The sequence below is a fragment of the Argiope bruennichi genome, chromosome X2 (genome assembly GCF_947563725.1).
Source record: "Argiope bruennichi chromosome X2, qqArgBrue1.1, whole genome shotgun sequence".
NCBI lineage: Eukaryota > Metazoa > Arthropoda > Arachnida > Araneae > Araneidae > Argiope > Argiope bruennichi.
The window spans coordinates 120514126-120539613 of record NC_079163.1 but is presented as its reverse complement, the minus strand read 5'-3'; the positions used below and the strand labels follow the sequence as shown (position 1 = coordinate 120539613).

Here is a 25488-nt window from a genome sequence, read left to right as displayed (position 1 = left end):
AATAAAGATAACAATAAAGTAAATTTATATGAATTCAGTATATAAACAGCAATTATTTTTATATCTACTTACATCACTTAAAGAATCCTGAGCTAGACTACGAAAGCATATTATAACTCCAATTATGGTCATTCTCTGAAGAACATTATCAACATCTACAAAATTTAATTATATATATATATTAGAAAAGTGCTTACATGAAAATAAAAAGAAAGTTACAAAAGCCCTTTTCAACAGTGCAATCTAAAATATCTTTTCCAAAAGAAAATTATGATCTAATTCGACAGCAAACCTTTTTAATACTGGAAAATATATAAAAAAAAAGTAACATCTTTCTTACTTTAGTCATTTAAGATGCGATACAAAGAGCTAAATCCAATCCAGCTCATTATGATTTTTATGAATATGAAAGATAATTAATATTTCGTTAGCACGAAACGACTATAACCAGAGACTGGGAATTCATAAAATGATTTTTACAGTATAGGGGTTGAGAAAGGAAACAAAAACTTATTCAGCAAAGCAAAAATTAAATCCTTTTTTGTTAAGACATATACTAAGAAAGTAACCAATGATATACAGAATTAAGAGTCTGCAAGGAAGTCAAGGTTTTAAAATAAATAAAGATAAATTTAATAGCCTTTCCTTGTATTTTTCAATATTATGTTCGGTTGCCAAGATATATTTTATAATAAGCATACTTATGTTGTGAAAAAACTTGAGTAATTAATTTACTTTAATGCAAACAAGTGATTATTTCAAAATTTTGAATTTACCGAATTCTATAATTTATTATAAAAGTTTTTTAAAAAAGTATTTAGAAAGTGGGATTCAATATAAAGTAAAAAATTGAAAAATTTATTTACAACAAGAAATAGTTCAAAAGTTATAATTATATGCTATTATATCGGATTATGTGAAAGCTATTTTATATGCAAAACAAAAATTATATGCTATTATATCGGATTAAAGAAAGGCTATTAATCGGATTATAGGATTAAAGAAACAAGCTTGCAAATAAAAAATTTCACAGACATGGGGAAAATATTTCTTTTATTTTATATCAATAAAGAAACGGAACACGTAAAGCTAGATATTTTTACACTAAAATGTGTAAAACACTGTTTTTACATTTTAAAATTTAAACTGCTTACATAGGAATTTTCTGTGATAATTCCAAATTACATTCAAAATTCCCATTATTTAAATTTTTAATATATAAATTATTATACAAAATGTAAATATTACACAATCGGGTACTTTTAAATAAGTAGATGCAAAACAAGAAGAATTATCTTCAAATGTTTGAAAAATAGAAATTTATAAAAGATCGAAAAAAAAAAAAAAAAAAGCCGCGTAACTTAACCGAGATCAATGATAATATAATCGCATCTTTTATTTCCTGCTGGCAAAAATTATCTAAACACTAAATTATGCCTGCTCTATTGAAAACTAAAACATAATGTTTCACCACAGGAAACTATTTCAAACATATTAGTAAAACAATATATAAAATTGAGACTCCTTACTTTGAGCCATCTTTGGTCCTAATAGGAAGCAAATAAAAGAAATAGGAATTGCAAATATTAATAAAGTTACGTTGTAATAAGAAGGAATAAATAAAAGAAATTAGTCATTTAAAAAGACAGCATCATTTATCAAAGATAATAATTACATTTTAACAGTAAAACAAATTACAAGTAATTTGTTTAACTGTTATGCAATAAGTTTGTTGTACAATAAATACAACAAATGACAAGTAATGAGAACTGAATCGCAGATATCAAATAAAATATGCATTTCAATTTATATAACAGTTTCCATAATACACATTTCTAGTTAATATGTGTAAGAGCCTTAGTTTATTACACTTATAAATTAAAAGATTTGCTTTTAACTACAAATCCATGTCCATCAATAACTAAGCCTTCAATAATTTCTTTCAACATTTCTTTTATTGCCCAAAAGATGAAAAGGTAGTTAATACTCCATTCAGAATTTTTTTCTCAATCTTCCCTAGAGCTGCTTTTTTTTTAAATAGAAATATTATATGTTATGATTAATAATGAAATGAAGTTATGGCATTATGAACAAATAAGGTTAAATAACATTCTTTAAGCATGGTCTTAACTCAGCTATTTTAACAATTAAATTTTATTAAATTACATCGTCAATTTGTTATACTTAAATTGAATCTGCAACAAAAAATGGCAAAATCATATAATTTTTTTTAAAAAATTAATAGTAAAATTAAAGCTTCATGGTAGAAACATTTTAAAAGGAAAAGAAATAAACAACAGTGCCGTGCGAAATTTGTAACTTTCAATCAAACAGCAAAAAGAAAATCATGATAAATAAAAATGGAGAGAAAAATAGATAAATCAGAAGAATTCAGAGTCAAATTGTAACTTCTTTGAGAAGTATTTTGCAGTAATTATTATTTTACATAATGCTTTGATATCCTTTAGAATGCATAACATAGAAAAAGAAACATTTGCTGAGGTCTAAGTGTTAAATAAAATGTTTCCTGCCATTGGAATTGATAACATTCCTTAACAGCAAAATTAGTTTTTTTTTTTCAGTAAATTTATAATCTGTTTTTATATCGACCTTTTAATAAATTTATCAACTATGAGAAAACAGCAAATAATCAGGTTCATCTTTATCACTCAAAAGTAAGTTATATTATGCAATTTCAAAAAATCAATATTATAAAAATAAACTATTGCTAACGACAGATGACATTATCACACAGAACAACTACAATATGATTTTAAAAAATGTGAAAAACTAGACTAAGTGAGAGATAGAGTAAGAAGCTGCAAACAGTCTTTTCTACATATGTTCATCACCTAATAGCACTAATAAAAAATGTAAAGGATAATAATGCAGAGGATCTGCATGGATAATAGTTGTTCTAAGTGAAAGTTATACAGGAAAGATTTAAATTGACAAACTTGAAATCTTGCAGATGACTTTCTTCTCAATAACACTAACATGATTTTACAAACAACTAACATGATTTTTTTTTTCTTATCAAAAAGATCAAACAATGGTGAAGAATAATAGATGTTAGCATGGATCTAGTTTTCCAGATATGGAAAGTATTTAAAACAAACAGAAAGCTCCATGGGAGAGATCATGTTAGAAGTATGGTGCCTGCAGGAGATAAGCGCATTATCTGAGGTCAAAAAGGAATCAGCACACCACAGCTCAGCAGGTCACAAATGAGTTTCTTGCTGTCAAGGGGCAGCGAGTGTCTCAAACTTTATACAGACGTTTGAGAAAAGGATTAAAGACATTCAGGCTTATAATAAATAGCATTGTCCAGACTGTTCTGTACTGCTCAGGGGCGAATTTTAACAAAATATGGCCATAAGCGCAATTTTATTGAGATCCCTGCTAGATAAAATCTACTGATAACACGAAACGCGAACTAAATTTATTTGCAGTTTAAACATACCTTGAAAAACAGGACTGAATATTTATCATAAAAAATGTTCAATTTTAAATTTTTTTTTTATGTAAAACCTGTGGAAAAATAGTAATTCTTATAACAGTTGTTTTACATAAAACATTAATAAACAATGTTCGCTAGCGTAAAGGTGAATGGCTAAGAATACCGGAAACTTCGTTCTGAACAGCGACTATATAGAAACAATTAGAAATTGCAAAACATTGCTATAATACGATTTTTTTTCCCGCTCCGTAAAAGAAATTACTAGTATTCCTTTTTTGTTTTTAACTAGAACACCGAAATCCCACCCAATCAGAATTAATTGAATTTTTCGAAAAATACTGTTGATATTCACTTGAAATGTTTAACAAATATTTTTGTGCAAAGACGAGATGCCAAATTTCATACTTCTCAACTCTGTTTTCAAAATCAAGTAATTTTCGGACGCGATGTAACAAGCTAAAACAAGTAAAAAACTCGAGGCAAGATTAATTAATTTATTTTTTTGACGATTACAGATCCCCCTCCCCCCCAAACACACACGAAAATGAAAATGAAAGATAAATTGAAATGTCATTTTTTAAAAGAAACATCCCTGTTATTTTTTTAATCAGCGAATGATTTAGATAATTTAGGTCTAAAAAGTGAGCATTACTTGATCCCTCTTTTAATAAACTGGTCAATTTACTTACAAACTGAAACACACTTTTAACTTCTTAAAATATATTTTCAGTTATTTTATTTCAGTGATTATTAATAAAGCGGAAATGCATACGTTTATTATTATTATTATCATCATCATTATTATTATTATTATTATTGACTTGTGGCGGTGTGACATCCACATCTGTGCACAATTTTATATAAGTTGAAGTTCGGTGCCCTTATTTAGAGTAATAAAAATTTGAACGCAAAGGAACAGATATGAATTTGAACAATTATATTCGACAAAGTGTTAATATCTCATAATTTATAGAATTTATATATATATTTGGTAACTAGACTAATAACGTTTTTAATTAACCTAAATAGATTAATTAAAAAGCCTAAGTAGCATAGTAAGGCCTAAGTAGCTGCCTAATCGAAAATACGCCACTGTCTAGCATCACTGTGACTTTCACTAAATATTTTGAAATAAAATACATACTATTAAGATTTAAGATTTGACACCTTATATATTTTGATGATGAAGAACCTGGCCAAAGAACCAAGTTAGTTGAGGTATTTCACCCCCTCCCCTCCAATCTGCATTTAAATAAAAGAACAAATTTCACTTTTGACCACTCACAAAACAATTTTTCCTTTTTTCTCCTCTCACTTCCTCATTCTTATTTTTTCTTTTCTTAAAATTTTCTTATTTTTCTACTTTAGAAGCTTCTGAACATCACAGTTTTTGAAATTATTCAACAATCTGATTCTCTTTGTTTTTGTTAGGGCATATTTCTTCCCAATTGTCTTCGATTCTTTTCCATCATTTTTCATTTTTTTAAAGAAGAAAAAAAGTTAGAAATTGTTTTGTGTAGGCCTCATTTTGGCCGTCAGCTCAGAACTGAGATACATGAACACAGTTTAAGATTCCCTTGTAGAAATCGAAGAACGAGATGACTTCCTCCAACGCCAGTGCTGAAAAATGTCACAGGTATCATCCATATACAGTGGTATCGTTAGTATCAAAATTGGACTAAACAGGACCGAGCTTGCATATTTTTAGCAGCTGAGAGTAGGTTCAGTCTTTCATTTGTCATCTGTAATCCAGTGATCTCCTCAAACAGCATTACGACCTATCATTCAAAAATATTCAAGAAACAGACCTATCCCCAACATGTTATATCTGCACATATTGTTATCACGTACGTGCCCCCACATAATTATCAATAACGCACTTCCCCCACATGTAGTAGAAACCAGCACTAAGACTGACCAACGATACATTGATGAAGTTCTAAAACTGATGTTCAACTTTCTTATGATGTATTGGTGATAAATTTGTTTTCGTGCACATTAATTAATCGGACACTCACTATTCAGGACTGCCTTGACAGCGAAGGTATTCAAAGTCCTGTATAGCCAACATGTTTTCCAAATGTAAACCTCTGTAAATTCTCAAAATAATTAGGAAAGGAAATTTTCTAGTTGAAAATATTCTCCAATAAACAAGATCACATATCCATTCACTGACAGAGAAGTGGAAAAAAATTTCTCAACAGATGCAAAGTTTGACATACTACATCACACTTCGCATGTACTGACATCATTCTCAAAGATGTTTAGTCATTCATATAAAATTTTCCTTTTAGCCATATACAGCATCAAATGAGCACTGTTTCCTTTCAGATATTTCAAAACTTTCTGTATTTTCTAGAAAAATAAATTAGCTTTACCAATTGTGTAGTAATATTCTTTTATCCTGCTGAACTTCCAACCTTGCTTAATATTATTTTAAATTATAATTTGTGATTCATTCTTATTAATTGTTTAATAGTTTATGAGTTATGGTTCAATTACATTAATCTGTTATTATTAATAACAAAAAGAAAACCTATCAAGATAGGCTATTATTCTGTTAACAATATCTCAGAATGACTAACGAAAGTTGTAGTAGAAAATGTCATGCACATTGCCAGAGCGATTAAAAATTAAATTAAAGGCTTTGTTTTCCTATCAATGGAATCTTCTCTACCCATAATATTCATGAAAACTCAAAACTAATTATTAAAATCTGTTTGAAACAAACAGTGACACACTAATAAAAAGAAATCAGACAGGATACAAGCTTAGTACAAAAACAGCTGAACTTCATGAAATAATTAATATTGCCAAACATAAACTCAAAGTAAAATAAATGATTAATGAGCAAAGTGAACAATTTTATATTAAGAATGATAAATTTCAACTTTTGCAGAAATGTAATGCCAAATACAAAATGAAACTAATGCGGAAAAAATATTAATGGATCTCAACTCATTAATCTATGTAATAATCTAGCTTGAAAATTTTTTTTTTAATGTGAAGTCTACATAATGTTCAGGAACACTCGCATTAAAACTTACAATTAAAATTGGATTAAAGCAATTGGTGATCTATTAAATACAAAATTAAAAAATGCAGAACAGAAGAAAAGAAAAAACTCAGTGCTCTCCATATGAACGTTTATAAATACTTTAAATTTGTTCGCATTCATTATTTGCGCACATAAAATCCTTTCAAAATAGATTCGCCTGATGCCAAAAAATCTTCACCATAGTACATAGACAAATCTTTATATAAAGAAATAACTGAACTTTTAAATTTGCAATTAATAATAGTTAGTATTAATAACAACATATTAATCACATTAACCATAACATGTTACAAATAACTTTCAGCATTCCTATTTTAAATGATGTTCACGTGCCAATCACTTGTTTAAAAAGAGTACTTAAATCAAATAATATCATATAAATCAACATTGACAATAAATTAAGCTTTCTTATATTCATCTGTTTCCAAAAATAAGTAAATTTTCACACACATCATGCAGTACACATTAAATGTAATAGTGCATCAAATTGATATGTATGTTTGTAGAATTGCTGTAGTTCCATTATTTTGTTAATGGACACTTGATGAACAACAGGTTTTAAAGACATTTGCAGTTTCTGGAAACAAACTATTTACAACAATGAGGAAAATTATTAATTTGTTTAAATTTGAAATTAACATGAATATCTTCATGCATTATATTTAAGTCCAAAAATTATTTTTGGTTTAAAGGAGCATAAGTTAATAAATGAAAAATAAGGGTATAAAATAAAATACAGTTAAATTAATAAACTTGACTTCGATTCATAGGAAATTTAAAAATCAATAATACTAAGAAATCTTACTTTGCAACCTCCTTAATAAATCTTTCATTTCTTCTGGTTTATCATAATTTGATCTAAGGGCCATTAGTATTTCTTTATTACTGACGACTAATTTCTGAAACAGAAATTCATTTATAAAAATATTTATAAAAAGAACAAACAAGTGTGTTTATATAAAACATAATTGAGATAAAATCTAAATTAAAAACATGTTCAAAAACATTATCAAACTCATAAATAAATTAAAAGGTAAGGAAAAAAATACCAAAAGATAAGAGAAAAAAGAAGAAAATACTAACTTTTAATTCAGTCACTTGTGATGCTATATGCCAACACAGGCTTTCATTCAAATATTTCATTCCATAAGGGCCAATAAGTTCAGCTAAGGCACGAAGTTCTGGGGAAAAAATAAGAAAATGCTATAACAAAAAGAATAAAGAAATATATACAACTTCTTATAAATTTATGAAAAAAAATTTTAAGGCTTGGATACTAAATACAGCTGTAATATGGTTTAATTATTAACAAAGAAAGAGATGAATTATGAACAAATAATAAACAACAACAATAAAAAAAACTAATTACAGTTTGTAAGGTTGTGGAAAGAATTAGATTTGTGGGAAAACTGAGTCCCCTCTTGATAATATTTATTCTTCTTTTATATTTAGAGCCATTTTAATTCCTGTTTCTTAAAAAGTATGTTGAAAGGCAAATGAATTATTTTTTCAGTACTTTTAAATGTTAAGACTATTCTCCGTTATAGCAATTAACCCAGTTGATTAAAACTTAGTTGCTACTGTCAGTGAATATTTAAACCCTGATAAACCATTTCTGCATAAATTCTATACTATACTTTACTCCATAGAAGAAGAAAAAAGATGGACATCAGTTTGTCAGAATGAAATATAATCAATGATTGGGAAAAATAAGTTAACCTTCCCAAGGGAGCATATATCACCTATTTCTCTTTGGACCTTTTTACACCTTGTTTTCTTCGAAGGATATAAAAATGTAAGAAACTACTTTTTAACAATCATAAAGCTGATTTAAATCTGCACTGTGTATCTTTCAACTATTCCTTCAAACAACAAATTTAAAGATTTCAGATTTAAAAAGGGGGGGGGGGATTCAGCTTGAGACACAAAAGTGGCCAGTAGAAACAAGAAATGAAATCGAGAATTTTCATTTAAACCCACTAACATTTATGAAAGCAACTTAAGTACTTTTAAAATATAAATTTGAAGAAAAAATAAATTACAAAATGGAAAGCAAAAGTTTTTATGAATTCTACTGGAAAATATTTTGTTTCCCTTTTATAAATGCTCTTTTAAAATTTAAATATAAAAATACTAACAAGAAACTTAATTTTAAAATAAACTTTAAAATTAATAAAATTAAAAATGAAGTTTATTTCCGCTTGATTTCTATAAATTCCAAGTTCAATTTTATGATACCGTTTATGTCAGAAAACTCCTCAGCACTAAACTGAAGATTTCCCTCAGCAGAAAGAGTAACAAATGCTCGTTGGTTTCTTGAATACGATATGTGACCAGAACTTACACGACGAAGCAGAGCTTCCAAGTACCTGTAAATAAAAAGTAATTTTAAAATTTTGAATAAAAAAATTAACGTAGCTCAGAAATATAATGAAAGGAAAAATGCAATAAGAAAAATGTTTGATATAATTATAATGTAACATGAGACAGCAATTTTAATTATTATATTTATTAAAAGCTCTACAATCAAAATGAAGAGATTTCGTCATTCACTAGTGAAGTGGTAATTTTATCCATATAATCTACTTTCATACTGTTTTCGTTTTCTCAAACACAAAGATACAAAAAAAATTTTATATACAAACATATATACAAAAATCTTTCCAATCACAATTCCTATTAAACTATAAATGAGAGCTTAAAATGAACTCAAAATACAGGGTAAGCAAGAAATAAGTTTCCCACTTCAGAGGGTTCTAGAATGTGTTCTGTTGATCCAAATGAAATAGAATTGAACTGCACGTAATTCAAAAAAATATTCCTGAATTGCACTAAATTAAAAAAAAATCTAAAATTTGCCGATAGGTGACGCTATAATATACATAAAACAATTAATAGGCTTTATAAATGCTAAATAATATAAAAAATACTCTATACGCCCCCTCCCCTCTCATGTTCAAAAATGGGTTCTAATCGCAGAACCATGTTTTAAACAGAGTAATTTTACAGGAATAACAAGAACATGGTGCCGAATGCTGGCATTCAGCACAGATGCTGGCCCTTGATGGTAGATACCGACCTTCACAAAATACCACAAACAAAAGTCTCAGTTTGGTGATGGTCGGCGAAAGCGACGGCCATGCTGTTGGGAAAAGACGGATGATCATTAAAGCATTTGTGAAATCTTAACAATTGTTTTACACGAAGATCAACGTAAAGAAGGTGCGCCATCCTGAATGAAATGATGTCCAGAAAGCATTTACACTCTTGAAATTGTGGGATTACAAAAATCCACAAGCATATCAAGCTACCGTTGGCCTGTGATGACACAATTTGGATTCCATTTGCAGTTATCTCTTCAAAAAATATGGTTCAATGATAAAAGTACCGTCACTTTTTCAGAATGCACTCGTTGTTTTTTGATGGCGTAACTTTCAACTGCCAAATTGTGAGCGTTAACCAGCCCACTCGAGCAAAAACAAGTTTTTTCCTTTAACAGTACATTGCATGGACAAATGACGTTAACCACCATTCCAGCAAGGCATTGAAGAGCAAGTTTTACGAACATCCGATTTCCTATCCTATAATAAGAGCACGTCTTGATTTTATAGGCATAAAAAAGCAAAACTCGCAGTAAGAGTTTTCGTATAGCGGAATGCGGCATTTCTAATTCGTGGGAAACAACTGGCAAATTCATACTGCTATGCGGCAACTGAACGCTGGCTTCAACGACTGCATTGGCCATACTTTCGTTGCTAGAAGACATGACTTACTATAATTACCTAAGTGGAAGAATATCAAGCAGCTCTGTTGCTTCAAATTTCTGTATCATTGTGCATAGGGCACATAGAGACATTGGACCTCCACGATGATATTCTTTTACAGCTGCAGCGGGATTCTGCCTATTCTGGTAAAATAATTTTGCCATTATCGTTTGTTTTTTTTTTGAGAACATACATATGATGTATAGAAGAGTTACTAAAGCTTGTTCAAAATTCGCCTTCTTTTTATCCAAAAAATAACGCTAACATTTATGTGCTATAACGCAAATGATGTTTCACATTTTCAATGTGTGCGAATTAAAAAAAAAACGCGTATTGTAGCGCCATCTATTGGAAACTTTGGTACTAAAACGTATTTTATAAAAGTCAAGCGCATCACTTGAATTTTCTGTAGTTGAAATTTTATCTCATTTATACCAGTAGAATGCATTCTCGAGCCCTCTGAAGTTTAAAACGCATTTCTTGCTAAAATTCTTATCTTGTGATTTATAACAGTCAGTAGATTCCACGAAAATACCATATAATTTGAATAACATTTAATAATAAACTAATAAAGAAATGAAATGTTAAACCCACATGAAACTATCTATCCAAACTATATATATTTTAGATGGATATTTATAAATTAAAAAATTATTGTATATATGGCCCGATCCTTGAAAATATTGTGTATTTATTAACCTTACATATTAATAGTATGGCTGCCCTTCCTTTATTAAAAAACTAGTTTACTCAATGAAAAGATTTTGTTCTTATCCAGAAATTGAATCGTCTTTTCACACTAAACAATTCTTTCATTCACTATCATTAAAAATGCTAACTAGAACAAATTCTGAATTTCATAAAACATGGATTTTTCTTACAATTCCATAATTGCATACATATGATTGTATTAAAATGAAACATGCAGTTCATACTTCTGTAGCTGAGAACTAAGTGATAATTTAATATGGAATTCATATGCTCACCAGTTGGTGTATAAAAACGTCACAGTTTTGTCTCCATGGCAGTCATGGGGTTGAGTTTGTTGCAATAACACACTGTTGAAAACCCGAGTAATATCTAAATGAACTAAAAATTTCAAAAGATTAAAACATTTCTTAAATGTTAGTCCAAGAACAAAAAAGAAAAGAATAATACATAAATAAAACCATCTCGCATATCTAAATTTAAAACCATAAATCACAAAAAAAAAAAAAAAAAAAAAAAAACGAATTAATCGAAATTACTTTCTAAAAATGCTCTTAAAACTCACCATAATTTTCAATGCTTTGTAAAACACTCATGAATGAACGAACACTCATTAAGAGTTCTGAAGGCTTTGCAATTTCATTGTTTTCTGGATTAAACATCACCATCTTTACCAAAGACTTGTTAAAACGACTTTCTAAGTGATTAGTCAAATATTCTCGAGGGCAAAAAACATGATCCCACACATTGACTGTACTGGTGTAATTAATAGCATAACAAAGCTCACTGAGGGCCATATGAAGCTTGTCCATTCTAAATAAATAAATAATCAATCTTAGAACATCTGTAATTAAAAGCATATAAAAAATCATTTCTTTAAAAGGACATAATATATGTATAATCATAGAAATAGCAAAACTATAAAAAATTTTAATGAATTTCTCATAAAAAGAAATTGTATCCTTGAAAAAAAACAATTCATATAATTTTGAAAATGCTCAGGTATTTTAATGAAAAGTGCAAAAAACACGCAGGCAAAAATGTTATAACAATTTTTTAATAGAACATTATAGTGTCAACTTACTCTGAAGATTACTTATGATACTGGATTATGAAAGGATATCCTCAAGGACTTAGTTAATTTTAAACTTGTTTTAGTCAATACAACTTTGTTTTCCAATATTTACTCAATATCGCTAATCTCAAAAGTTTATTTGATAGAGCAATATTAATACAAAATTTAGTTAGTCTAAGTATCTGTATTATTTGTTCTTCAAGCATCGATATTATTTCAAAATCAATCTGAATAAAACAAAAACAAAAAATCATACGTAGTTAACTCTTCTCGAGTTCTCCTGTAACTTTCCATTCCTGGTTTGCCTGGTTCAGAAATTACTTTGCTTTTCTTATCCCTTCGTTTCTTATTAACAACTTGGGCAATTAGAGGAGCACAATGTTTAGGCAGGAGCTGTAAAAAGAAACCAGTTTTAATCTGCAGAAAAAATATCGACTAAGATATAAGTACCCCGACATTAAATGCAATACAAGCTTTTTATTTAAAATTCAATAAAATTATTGCATGAAAATATCATATAAAAAAACCATTAAACTACAAGCGATGACAAAGCTATTTATATAGGCTCCATGATCAAGAATATGGCGTCAGTTAAGAATCTACAATAATTTTATTACGATTTAGTAGTGCATACTGATATAGTAATAACATGACATAATCTATAAAATTTGAACTACTGGTGGAAATAAAGGAATAATTTAGTGAAACCAAATGCAATAAAAAAAATACAGGGTTAGCAAGAAATAAGTTACCCACTTCAGAGGGCTCTAAAATGCGTTCTATTGATCCAAATGAGATAAATTTTGAACTACAGATTATTGAGATGATGCGCTTTACAATTATTAAACTAAAAAAGTTCAAAAAGTCACCGTTAGGTGGCGTTGTAATACACATTAAACCATTTAATATAATTTATAATTGTTAAATAAAGTAAAATTAAAATTTCTCACTATGTTCTCTTCATTTTCAACAATACGCTCTAATCGGAGAAACATATTTTTTATAAATGACCGGAGTGAGTCTGCTAGAATATTAAGAATATGACGCCGAATGTTGTTCTTCAGATCTCGTAGAGATGATGGCCTTTGACGGTAGATATTGTCCTTCAAATAAACTCACAACCGAGTAGCAAGGAGTGATGTCGAATGAGCGAAGAGGCCATGCTATTGGGAAATGGCGGCTGATAACTCGTGCTTCTGTGAAAGGCTGTATTAACAGCCGCTTTACACGACGATCAATATGAGGTGGTGCACCATTCAGCGTGAAAATGATGTCCTGAAGGCATCTACGCTGTTAAAGAGTTGGGATTATAAAATCCCTCAAAATTCAAAGAAATACGGTCCAATGATAAAGGTAGCTGTAAAACCACACCATACTATCACTTTTTCAGGATGCAAGGGTTGTTCCTGGATTATGTGAGAGTTTTCCCTCTGCCCAAATTCGACAGTTGGGGGTGTTAACTTGCCCCATTGAGTGGCCCAAAGTGGGCTTCGTCACTCCGCAGAATGTTCCATGGCCAAGTGTGTCAATCACCATTCGATAAAGGAACTGAAGTGCAGAAGTTTTACGGACCTCTAAGTCTCCGTCCTGCATCAGGTGCACAGACTTGATTTTGTATGGATAAAAATGCAAAATCTACCGTGCGATTTTTCGTACATTTGAATACGGCATATCCAGAAACAGGAAAAACTCGCACTATTATGCGGCGACTGACTGCTGGCTTTAACGAGCGCGATCGCAAAATTTTCAACGCTGGAAGATGGAATTATTTTTCGTCCTCTGCCTGGAAGAATGACAAATTGCCTAGTTTTTTTCAAATTTCTGCATCATCTTGCGTAGGGCAACTAGAGACATTGGACCTCTTCGTATCTGCTTCCTATGACGAAATTCCTTTAGATCTGCAACGGATTTTTGTTGGTTCTGATAGAACAATTTGACCAGTAGCACTTTTTCTTGCAACGTAGGCATGACGAACCGAAAAGAAACTAATGTTCGTACAGAATTCGCCTTCTTTTTACCCAAAGAAAAATGGTAATAGACATGCGCTGTAACGAAAATTATGTTTCACGTTTTCATTATATGCAAATAAATGCCATTTGTGTTACAGCGCCATCTATTGGGGAATTTTTGTACATTTTTTTTAAATTAATAATTGTAATGCGCATCATGTGAATAATTTGTAGTTCAAATTTTATCTTATTTGGAACAATAGAATGCATTTTAGAGCCCTCTGAAGTGGGTAACATTTCTTGCTAACCCTGTATATCACTTGATCACTGTAGTCTGTGGATTTTCTGTAGACGGTTCAAGGTCACATCTCGTTATTGGTTGTCTGGTACCAGTAACGCGGTAGAAAATGTGACCTTGAACCGCCTACAGAAAATACACAGACACTTTTTGTTGATTGATTGGATAAACTAATCCAGACCATTATTTAACCATTTTTTCGAGAAGCTGAATAACTTTACACCTCATACTACAAGACTGGATAATGTTTTTGCACTATATTTTCACACACTATCAATTTTATGTCAGACATAAAATGACTCGTAAAATTTGTCTGGTGGCCATATAATTAAAGAGGGAGAATGAACTAGCATAAATCAAAAAATTTTGCACTCCTAAAAAATGAAAAGAAAATTTTCCAGCACTGAAGTATGCATGATAACAGAAAACTGAGTTCACTCCTCATTTCAATGTGAAATAATTCAGATCACTTAGTGGGAAAAAGAAAAATTAAAAAGAATGAAAACATTAAATGGGTATCATAACTTATTAAAGATGTGATCAGACCTTTTTCTACTAACCACTATTATTTACTATATCATTTATATTCATTACTATTAACATAATATTTATATTCCACTATTATTTATATTTAATTCTCTCTTCTGTATTACCATAAAGTAAACACATTTGGAAATAAAATAATTTTTAATAATGGATTTTGTCCAAATATCAAATAAATATATTAAATCTTTCCAAAAAGATAACAATTAAATATTTTACTCTGTTGATTTTTAGCCCAGGTAAGGAAAGCTAAAAATTTCTTAGATATATCATAATGACTGTGGTCTAAAACAATGGTCAAAACTAACATTAAATGATACAATAATCCAGATGTGATGAAAAAAGAAAAGATGACACAATAAATTTTTATTGAAGTTTTGGATTCTTGTTCCCTTAACTTCATTTCACTTATACAGGGTCTTTATAATTAAAGTTCCTAAAAGAAATGACCCAAAAAGGAAAACTACAAGACAAAATGTTACCAAATTTGGGATTAGTTTACAGGAAGTCATGGGATTTTATTTTTCAAAGACAGACAAAAAAAAAAAGTCCCTTACCACCAGAGAGTAATGGCGCAGTATACAACATTGTTAAACAAAATAAAACATGAGGAATCAATTTAAAATATTTTACTTTAATTTTAAAACGCCGCAATAATGATAGCAATGTATTTGAAATACATTGCTATTGTATTTGAAATAATACTTCAGAAAAGCAAGGTCTTGCAGGATTACAGACATCATCTACTCGTAACAACGAGAGCTCTACCAATGAGGCTCGATTTTAAAGCTGAAAAATCACATGATATGTAAAGCGAACTTCCATAATTCTAATTTCCATTCCTCCGACCATAAGCCATTTACAAGTCATTATGATTTTTAGTTATTCCATCTGAGGTCCGTTAAAAACGTTTAAAAATCATTGCCTTATTTCATTTCACAATATTGCTAACAAAGTCAATACTCCTAGTGTTGAGTTTTTGAATTTTTTCTTGGAAAAATGACATCCCATATTTTTTAGTAAACTATTACAATACACTCCCGATTATTCGCGGAATTGGGTGGCGCGGCCGCCGCGGATAACAAAAATCGCGGATAATCCGAAAAAAGCTAAAAACGGGTATAGCAAAAGAGAAAACAGTCATTCCAACTTGAAAAACCGTTTTATGTACAATAAAACGTAAAATAAACAGCAGGAAATGTTTAACTAACGCTTAATATTTTAGTATATCACCCAAAACTAACCTAAAATGCATTTTGTTAATGAAAACAGAAAAGTACTTTGTACTTACGAGAGGCGTCAAGGATACACAGAAAAATTAATACATATGTACTGTTTTAATACAGTAATGTATTATGTAATTACAAAAGCATAACTGTAAAACTACACCTTTTTGAAGAAATCAGTCATTTGTGTTTGCTTCTTGCCTTGGAAGCATTTTCTCTTTGCTTAGAAAAAAGGGGGTAAAAAAAACTTAGTGCGGCAGGCGCGGATAACCCGCCCGCGGATAATCGTGAGTCTACTGTACGAGGTTTGAAAACATTTTGCTCAGTACTTTTCCTTTTATGGCCATAACAACAACAACAAAAAAAAATCTTTAAATGCAAAGACCTTAAATTTATACATGAAATATTCATGATCAAAAGCTCATGGCATTTAATATACGCCATTTCAGAGACTCTTAAAAGAATTTATCAGTATACTTGAGCATCTAAAAACTATAAACACATAATTTGAACGTAACATCTCAAATATCAGTTTCTTGAAAGGAAAATCATTCTAACAATTCATCAGGAAGGAATAGAAAAGAGATAGCAAATGATAACAAAATAATTGTACCGTTACAATTTTTTTTAAAAAAATTATAATAAATAAGCATTGATATAAGTGCATAAACTTATAAATTATGCAATAAAAACAGAATAAAACATGCATAATAAAAGTAATACTTTTGATCATAAATTTAAAAATTAAAACATGTATATATTCAAAAGAAAAGTAAAATTAATTCTTAAGTTATTTATTCTCAGCTCCAAATTACATTTAAAGATTTCAAAACAAATACTTCTAAATAATTTAAAATGTGTGACATTTTATTTTCCTGAAATTATTTTAATACTAATATAAAAAAAATCTCTGATTTCTTTTAAACTAATATAAGCTTGCATAGACAACAACTGTCAAATAAAACACTATATATATATATATATAAACAGGATTATAAAGATCAAAAATATTTTTGAACCTTGTCACTTAAGTTGCACTGCTCATCACAGATTGTTGTAATGATATCCTTTGCTTCCTTTGACATTTCATCCAGGAAAACATTGACTAGGGTCAGGCTTCTATCCCCAATATGGATTCTTTCTTCAGGACATAATACATGAGTGCAATTCATGAAGTGGCAACAGATCAGAGGAAATGCTATGATATAGCGTGTTTGAGCTGGAAACTCCAAACACATATGAAACTGGTTCTCAAATACAGTACTGTAAAAGCTAAAATAAAATTTTGTTAGTTATAAGGAAATAGCAGCAGCTAAAAAATTAAAACAGAGGAAATTAAATTTACTAATAATATAGTTTCAAAGTCTACCTATATTTACTTTTTTGTAATTCTACATATTTCAGACAAAACACAGGTAATTTTTTCATTACATGCTTTATTCCTCACAGATTAACTTAATGACTATATTCAGATACAATATGAATCTTTTTGCAATGCATCTTATGATAATTTTATAACAAACGAAATTATTATATGTCTCAATTCATGTCAATTTATGAATACTAAAAAAATATTAACTGAAAATATATTTTCTTCTGATAATAATGTACATATCTTGACTCATTTCAAGGAATTGTACTATGCTTTTGTGTTAACCATTCATTGATACAAAGAAAGCAAAGAATTTTTATAAAAAGGTATGATCAATATACTTCACTTTAAAAATTCTAAAAATATTTAAACGATCAAATCGATACATTCAGGTTTTTATTAAAGCACAATGCATTTCAATGTTCAAGTAAAAATTCGTACCCAAATTAAAAACCTTCATGATCTCTCTTAACAACCTTTCACAACTTTGCAATTAGTGATTTTAACCGGTATTAACAAAATGTCGAAATAATTATCAAAATGTTCAATTTAATTAGTAAAATTTTTAATTAATGAATTCAACAGTTGAATGTATCCAAAAAGATAAGAATTAAAAAATTTAAACGATTATTCTTTCTGTCTTTCAACACAGAAATATGGCTTTAAAAAACAGATATTTAGATCACAAAAAGTTTCATCAAATCAAATTCGTGATTGAAAAAACATCAATTCAGCAGGATCCTCTTAACTTATACAAATTGAATCCTCATAAACAAGTGACTTTATGTTCCAAGATATAAGTAAGCAAGTCTATTATATATAGGCCGATAGATTATTTTATAAATATAAATTTTTCATATGCTACATTAGATTAAAAACAAAAATTTCAAAAGGTTACCAGAATATTGATAGGTCAGAAGTCTCCAATAATAGTTCATCAAGAACATCAACCACTTTGGTATGGAATACAATAGTATTTAATAATGATGCGAGTTCTCGATGCTCATGCAAATTCAAAGGGTATTTGGCAACACTACTATAAGCCTAGAAAATAAAGTACAACTCAAGATTTCATGATTATTAAAAACTAAGAGTGCTGAAATTATGTGAATAAAATCAATACTCTTACAAGCAACAAACTACCATAATGCAATTTCACATCTTTTCAAATGTAAATCAGCTAAAACGATTAGATGCATACTAATAAATTTAAAAATGTTTTCCCTGCACAAATCAATATTTCATTTAATAATGTGAAAAAAAAATTTATAATTTTAAATAAAAATATGAAACCAAGTCATTGAAATCACCAATGATCAAAGTTTAAAAATTAAAATTTATGCATATTTACAACCAGCAATATTTATGACATATGAATAACATTTCACAATTATTTAATACAACATCATGAATGGAAGTCAACATTGTTGTTAGTATAAAATACCAAATGACAATTAATGTATTAATTTCTCTTCAAAAATAATAGATCTGATTATATTACTGCAGCAAAAAATTGTAGGCCAAACTAATGATATCATACATAAACATTATTAAAAGATATTCAACTAAAATTAAGAGGTAAATAAAATTAGTAAAAAAAATCTATAATGTGTTTACAAAATAAATGATATGTCCCCCCCCCCAATAAGTAAAAGTTATTTGGATTAGCAATCTAATTTTCAATTGAAAAAAAAAAGTTTCTAAAAGATATAATATTTAATGCAATGCATTGTTATTTTTTACATGCCCATCCATTTGAATACACTACATAGAAGAAAGAATTTAATCCATACGAACATTTTAATTTAAAGATTTTGTATTTATGAATTTTAAAAACAAAAAAAAAAATGAATTTATAAATGCAGATTTGACTATGCCAATGTAATCAATCACCAACAGTTCCATAAATATACGAGCACAAGAACTTTAAAAACCATCTTTATAATCGCTCTTCAATATTTATAATTTTATTGTAAGTTAAAAGACTTACTTGTAAACGAAACCAATCTAACCGCAATCCACGGAAGTCGAATAATTCATTTTCTTCAACTGGAAAATAAATGCAGTTTATATTGAATGTGAAAAACAGTAAGTGTAAAAAAAATGCAATAATTTTTAAAAAATCATACCCTGTTTCACATTTAATTGAGAAATAGTGTTGCATATTGATGACAATATTAATGAATCTTCTTCAGGTATGCAAACAACCTTCTAAAAAAGGGGAATGGGAATATTAATGGAACAAATAAAATCATATAACAAGTAATCAACATGTATGAAAATTAAGTTTTTAAATAGATTCAACGTTTAAAACAATTTCAAACAATTTTACAACAGATAGTATTTAAGACACAAATAAAAATGGATTATTTTAAACTTGCCTAAAACACAACAATTATGATCTTATATACATTGCTTTTTATTCACAAAATTTTATACCACAATCAACATTGCCAAAATACAAGGTAAATTACAAGACAAACGCTTTTTTTAAAACTGTAATATAACGAAATCAGGAAAAATATTTTCTCCTTAGAGTTTTATAAATGATCATCATAAATTTTGCTTCAAAATAATACAAGCATAGAAACATTTCTTCCAACAGAAAGCTATACAGGTGAGAAATAAAATGGTACATTAGAATATTTAAAATCACGCAAAAATACAAAAATCAATATATTTCATTTTTAATTTTAAAGTACGCACATAAATAGATAAGATAATGCATGAATACTGTGCAGAAAAAGAGAATGAACGTTATTTATACCGTCTTTTTGATAAAATATGCTTATTTTGTTGCATACAAAAAATTATTAAAATTAGGATATTAAAATTAGAAATACTAATAATGTTACCACAATAAAAAAATGGCCTCCATCAAAATTAATGCTTTAATTAATTACTGATTTCAGAATTGGCAATAATGCAAACCAAAAATATGTCACTTTTAATTATGAAACAATGTGACATAGTTCAGAAGAGGATCAAATCTAGGAGCAGCCTATGAGAAAACGATGTAACGTTTCTTACTTACATACTAAAGGCCATTTTTGTAATAAATTTTATTTTCATTATTTAAAACATCTTAATTTAAACTATTTTGGAATTTGAAAATTTAAGCAAATCAATTCCCAATCTTGATAGAGCAACTTTAGGTATGTTTTCCCCACAAATTAATTTACATACATAATAATGTTCATTAGATTGTAACTCCTGAAAATAAATGCAATTCCATTTCAAAAAATAAGAAGAAACCCATTACTTTCCAATTATATCGACATTTTAGAAATTTTATCAAAAATCCCTTTAGGGACAAAAAAAATTGCAACTCCTTTACGATTTAAAAAAAGCACCTAATAACACTCCGAAGTTTGGAAAAAAGGTGAAAATAGAGCATTATCACATCACTAATAAAAAAGGAATTCAATTAAAAACCGTTTTTTTAAAATTTGAATGAAATCTTTAGAGCCCATCATTTTTAAAGTCCAAGTGCTTTCCATCATTACTTTTACTTATAGACTTAAGAATCTGAAAGATCAGGTGAAATATTTTGTAATCTCATTAATTTTTATCTATATAACTTCACGAAAGATCATGATTCACAATTTAAAAATCCATGATCTATATTAACATGCGAAAAATAAATATATGTCACTCATAAAATCATTGTCAGCATATGGCCCAAAAATAGATTTTTTTACTACCTCTAACGTCTTGTAGAACTACAGAAGAAAATACAATCTGCAATTAAAAAAACAGCAACTTACCTGAATCATGTGATCCAGAGCCACTGCATCATACCCAGCTAGGTACTGGATATAATACCTCTGTATAACTTGGTTATATTTTCGAATTAATCCTGTTAAATTCGAATACAAAATTAGCAATCTCTTGCTTGCAAACACATAATTATGAGAGAATGTTTAACAACCAATTTATTCTCTCTCTCTCATTCGAAAGCACTTTCTGTTTTAACCATGTGCTGTCATTTTCATTCAATTAAGAATACAAATAATATATTTCTAAAATCTTTAAACATAATTTTTGGACCAAATTATAGCATCTACTACTTAATTTTAGCTTAAAAGTTTTCAATGGGATGATTCAATGCATGTACAACATGCAGTCAAAATCTATTAAGCATTTTTTTTTTAAATTATGAAATAGTAAACTAAACAAATATGCAAAAATAATTACTCAAATGTTTAATTAGCATGTGTAAACACCCATAGATCTGAATACTGTAACGATTTCTTGGAATGTATGACATTTAATTGACAGCAATTGAGTAAGCTAATACTGAAAATGATCGTTTAAAAAAAAATCTTCCACAGCAGCAAAAGAAAAATACATAATTTCTAGAACTATTTCTCTATTTCGTTCAAAAATTTGCAAAATGAATTATCCACAAAAGTAGAACAAAATAAATTTTCCATGATACTCAGAATAAAAATTTTGACTACTTTTTAATAATTATCACCTAAATAAACTCAAAGTTGCTGTTCTTTTGTTCTCTTTTTGATAATATAATTCACATACACATAAAAATTTATTATATTGCATAGCATTATTATTTATAAAATTTAAGTTTTACAGTAATTTAAAACAAGCACAGCATGTCACAAAAAAAATCAACAGATTATAAACAGATACAACAGATTATAAATGTATCATTTTTACCATTAGTACACAGTAACAATTAAAAAATATAAAATGTTTCAGCAGTAAATGACTGTTTTAAACTAATTGCCAACTTGGATCTCTATTTCAAGGGTCAAACTAATATTTCATTTTGGCACTGTAATAGGGACAATTAAAATAATCTGTATTGTAAAAAGTAATTAATATATTTTCAAATACATTGTAAATAAAAGTAAGAAAATTTAAATAATTTAATACCAACTACAGATTTACCTCTTAACTCTTCCATATGAAACAATAATTCAGGAAGCTGCCTGTCAACTAAATCTTCAGCTGAAGTTCGAGTCCGGCCTCCATGCCTTTGAGGAAGATTTTCACAATGCCTGAGTAACCAAAGTACTTCATCTCTTGCGAAAGACAATCCCATAAATACAAATAGCACCTATTCATATATCAAATATTTAATAAAATGTCTAAACAAATTACAAAATGTGTTGAAGAAAGAATTTAACATCCAACAGATTTAAGATTTTTGATACCCAGATTCACAGATTTTTTTTAATGTATATGGAGGACCCAGATTTATTTCATACATTGAAGGGAGGAAAGTAACATAGTTATACAATTAGTGTAATAAAAAAATAGTACCTATATAAATGAGTAAAAGCATATGGCCCTAAATTATTTTGATTACAAAATTAAAGTATTTTTTTTTTTTTTTCCTAAGGAAAAATGCTCCAATTAAAGAATTCTAGCAGCATTTCAGAATTATAAAAGTTGCACCACTTTAACAACAAAAACATTTCTTAATGATACTAACTTCATCTTTGGATTCTTTTCAGCACAAGTTATGATGATGGACAAGTCCAGAAGTACCAACTTCAAATATCTTTTAAGTATCATAAAAACAGCATTATCCATTCAGCAACATATGAAGCCAAACCAAATGGAAATATAAATATATATTGTAAAAACTCATATCTTATTTCTGGAGTAATGAGAATTTTGGTCATATACTTAAGAGAATTGAAAGCTTACACAGAAGCAGAAAATAAGTGACAGAAATTAATGGAAGATGTAAATCATATTTGATATGGAGATTAGGCAACACAGAGAGAATGTGGAGAATTTAAAACAGAAGCATATGTCAAATACGCATATGAATAGAGGAAAGTTAAAATGAACTTTGAGCAATTGACTAGCATTCTCCCCAACTACAAGATGGAGTAATTAAGAATTCAGTAAAATCATATGTCTTCTCATATAGTGAATTTATGATTATAAATAATATAAAAACATTATAAATAATACAAAAATAATATTACAATATTTAAGATTTTGTGCATATTAATTGCCAAATTATATATTAAACCGATCAAAGTAAAAATAAAAAATGACATGAAACTGAAAGTATATGTGTATGTGTATTAAAAATAAATATATACATGTATGATAAAAAAAATATAAAGGAAAAAAATCAAATGCAAAATTTTAATTTCAACACTAAGAAATGAAGTCACTTAACTCAAACGAATAATTTGTTGAAAATTCTGTTAAATTTAAATATTTATTTCTACTCTTTTAAAAGTAGGTTTATATAATTTGCAACTGTTTTTGATCAATGAAATTATATTATATTAAAAGCTTTACGAACCTTGGGTCCTAACAATCCAGGTTGGTCAGCAAGAATCAAAGCTAATTCTTTTAATGCTATTCTAAGAAATTTCCTCCTCTCACGACGAACAAGACATCTGAAAATAATAAATGAATAGTCCAAATCAATATTTATTATGAAAATTGTACAAGATTCAATAGAATTTTAGAAGTGATAGCTAATCTTACGCATTTTGAACAGCATAATTAAAACACTCCTTTACTTCAGAAACTCTCTTATTATACCTAGAATAGAAAAAAGTGCAACTACAATATAAGTTTACAGCAGAATTTATCAAATACAATAAATAAAAATTTCCATGATAATAAATTCCTATGCTAAAGATAGAAAAATGAAACACTACAGCTCAATATTTAAAATAACTGTACTCTCTTCCAAAATATAAGCAAATAATTTCATACATGAAATATTTACAAATATGATTACTCGGAATAGGCTATTGGAAAAATTACAACAAAAAAAATTGACAATGAGGTTTTTATAGATATATGAATATTTCTTTTTCATTTTTTTAATTCAAACAAATATAATTTTCCTTGGTCATCACTAGTATCTCATGTATGTGAATAAAAAATATTCTGTGACCAAAACTTCAGACCACAAATAGTAATATAATTTTCATTCATCTGAAATATTGGCCATTATCATACCAGCAAATATTAGTGTGTTTCACTACACTTGTTACATGACAATTCTTACATGCAAGTAAATAATTTAATTTGATATGGTTAAGTTTTGAAACAGTCCTACTAAAATCCCATATTGCAGGCTTAGTAATAATTTTGCATTTTCAAATATTGTTCTTGTTACCAAGCACAATATTTTTTACAGACTGTTTTGATTTCTTTTCTTTCAGATATGTAGACGAAATATTGCTTCATAATCTTGACAGATTTGGTTTCTTTTCTGGATGATCAATTAAAGAAAGCTTTTAGACATTAAGTATTTTAGTCAGAATATCGATCAACACCATTCTATAAGAAAATAGCATAAAATATTGTATGATTTTTATAAATTTCATTATTATTTATGAACACAAACGAAGTGCCACGAAAAGAAACCTAGGAGGTAAAAAAATTTAAGAAATGTTGTAACATATCCTAAGACTCTTCATTATAAGTTTATTTTGCTTCATCAGGTAATTAAATATCAAATTCGTTTTCACACTTGAGTAAATTATTCAGAGCCAAATCTGGAAGACTACAGTCATTCCTGTCAGTTTTTCAATTTCTTTCATTCGCAATTACAAAAATATTTAAACAATCATTTGAAAGTTCAACAATTCATTTTTAATAAAGGTTAATAAAATTGTATTAATTTTCAGAAACACTTAGTAAACTAAAATATTTAGCAAATGTAATACAAAATATCCTAAAACATGTATAACAAGAAATAGAAATAATAAGGAATACATTTTACGGGCAATATCACACATGAATCAACAATAAAATAGAGATGGAAAATCAATGAGTACAGAAATTACAAATGTGATCTATCTATCAGATGGATAAATTACACTACATAATAAATCATTATTCATGTACGATATGCATATTATAAATTAAACTGATTAGTGTTTAAGATAAAAAATTAGTAACAGTAACACAACATTACATCACAGTAAAATCAGAGTATTAAATTAAAATTATTTCTATTGTTCCATGAATGTTTATGCACACTAGGTGATATTAAGCCCTGATAATTATCCTAATATTATAT

General features: G+C 28.3%; 1 protein-coding gene across 2 annotated transcripts in view; it reads right to left on the bottom strand.

Moving 5' to 3' along the window:
- Window positions 1-25488, bottom strand: part of LOC129959978 (membrane-associated protein Hem-like) — a 54133-nt gene that overhangs the window by 4871 nt on the left and 23774 nt on the right. Inside the window, exons 10-25 of one of the 2 annotated variants that reach the window (XM_056072928.1) lie at window positions 23937-23993; window positions 23749-23845; window positions 22368-22536; window positions 21221-21312; window positions 19583-19664; window positions 19444-19502; window positions 18352-18497; window positions 17101-17353; window positions 12322-12458; window positions 11556-11803; window positions 11269-11371; window positions 8757-8887; window positions 7602-7699; window positions 7324-7417; window positions 1530-1547; window positions 73-155 (exon numbers count right to left, since the gene is read on the bottom strand). In XM_056072928.1, the coding sequence (XP_055928903.1) occupies window positions 73-155; window positions 1530-1547; window positions 7324-7417; window positions 7602-7699; window positions 8757-8887; window positions 11269-11371; window positions 11556-11803; window positions 12322-12458; window positions 17101-17353; window positions 18352-18497; window positions 19444-19502; window positions 19583-19664; window positions 21221-21312; window positions 22368-22536; window positions 23749-23845; window positions 23937-23993 (1867 nt within the window). The remainder of the gene's footprint in view (window positions 1-72; window positions 156-1529; window positions 1548-7323; window positions 7418-7601; window positions 7700-8756; window positions 8888-11268; window positions 11372-11555; window positions 11804-12321; window positions 12459-17100; window positions 17354-18351; window positions 18498-19443; window positions 19503-19582; window positions 19665-21220; window positions 21313-22367; window positions 22537-23748; window positions 23846-23936; window positions 23994-25488) is intronic. The other variant, XM_056072929.1, reaches the window with a different exon arrangement.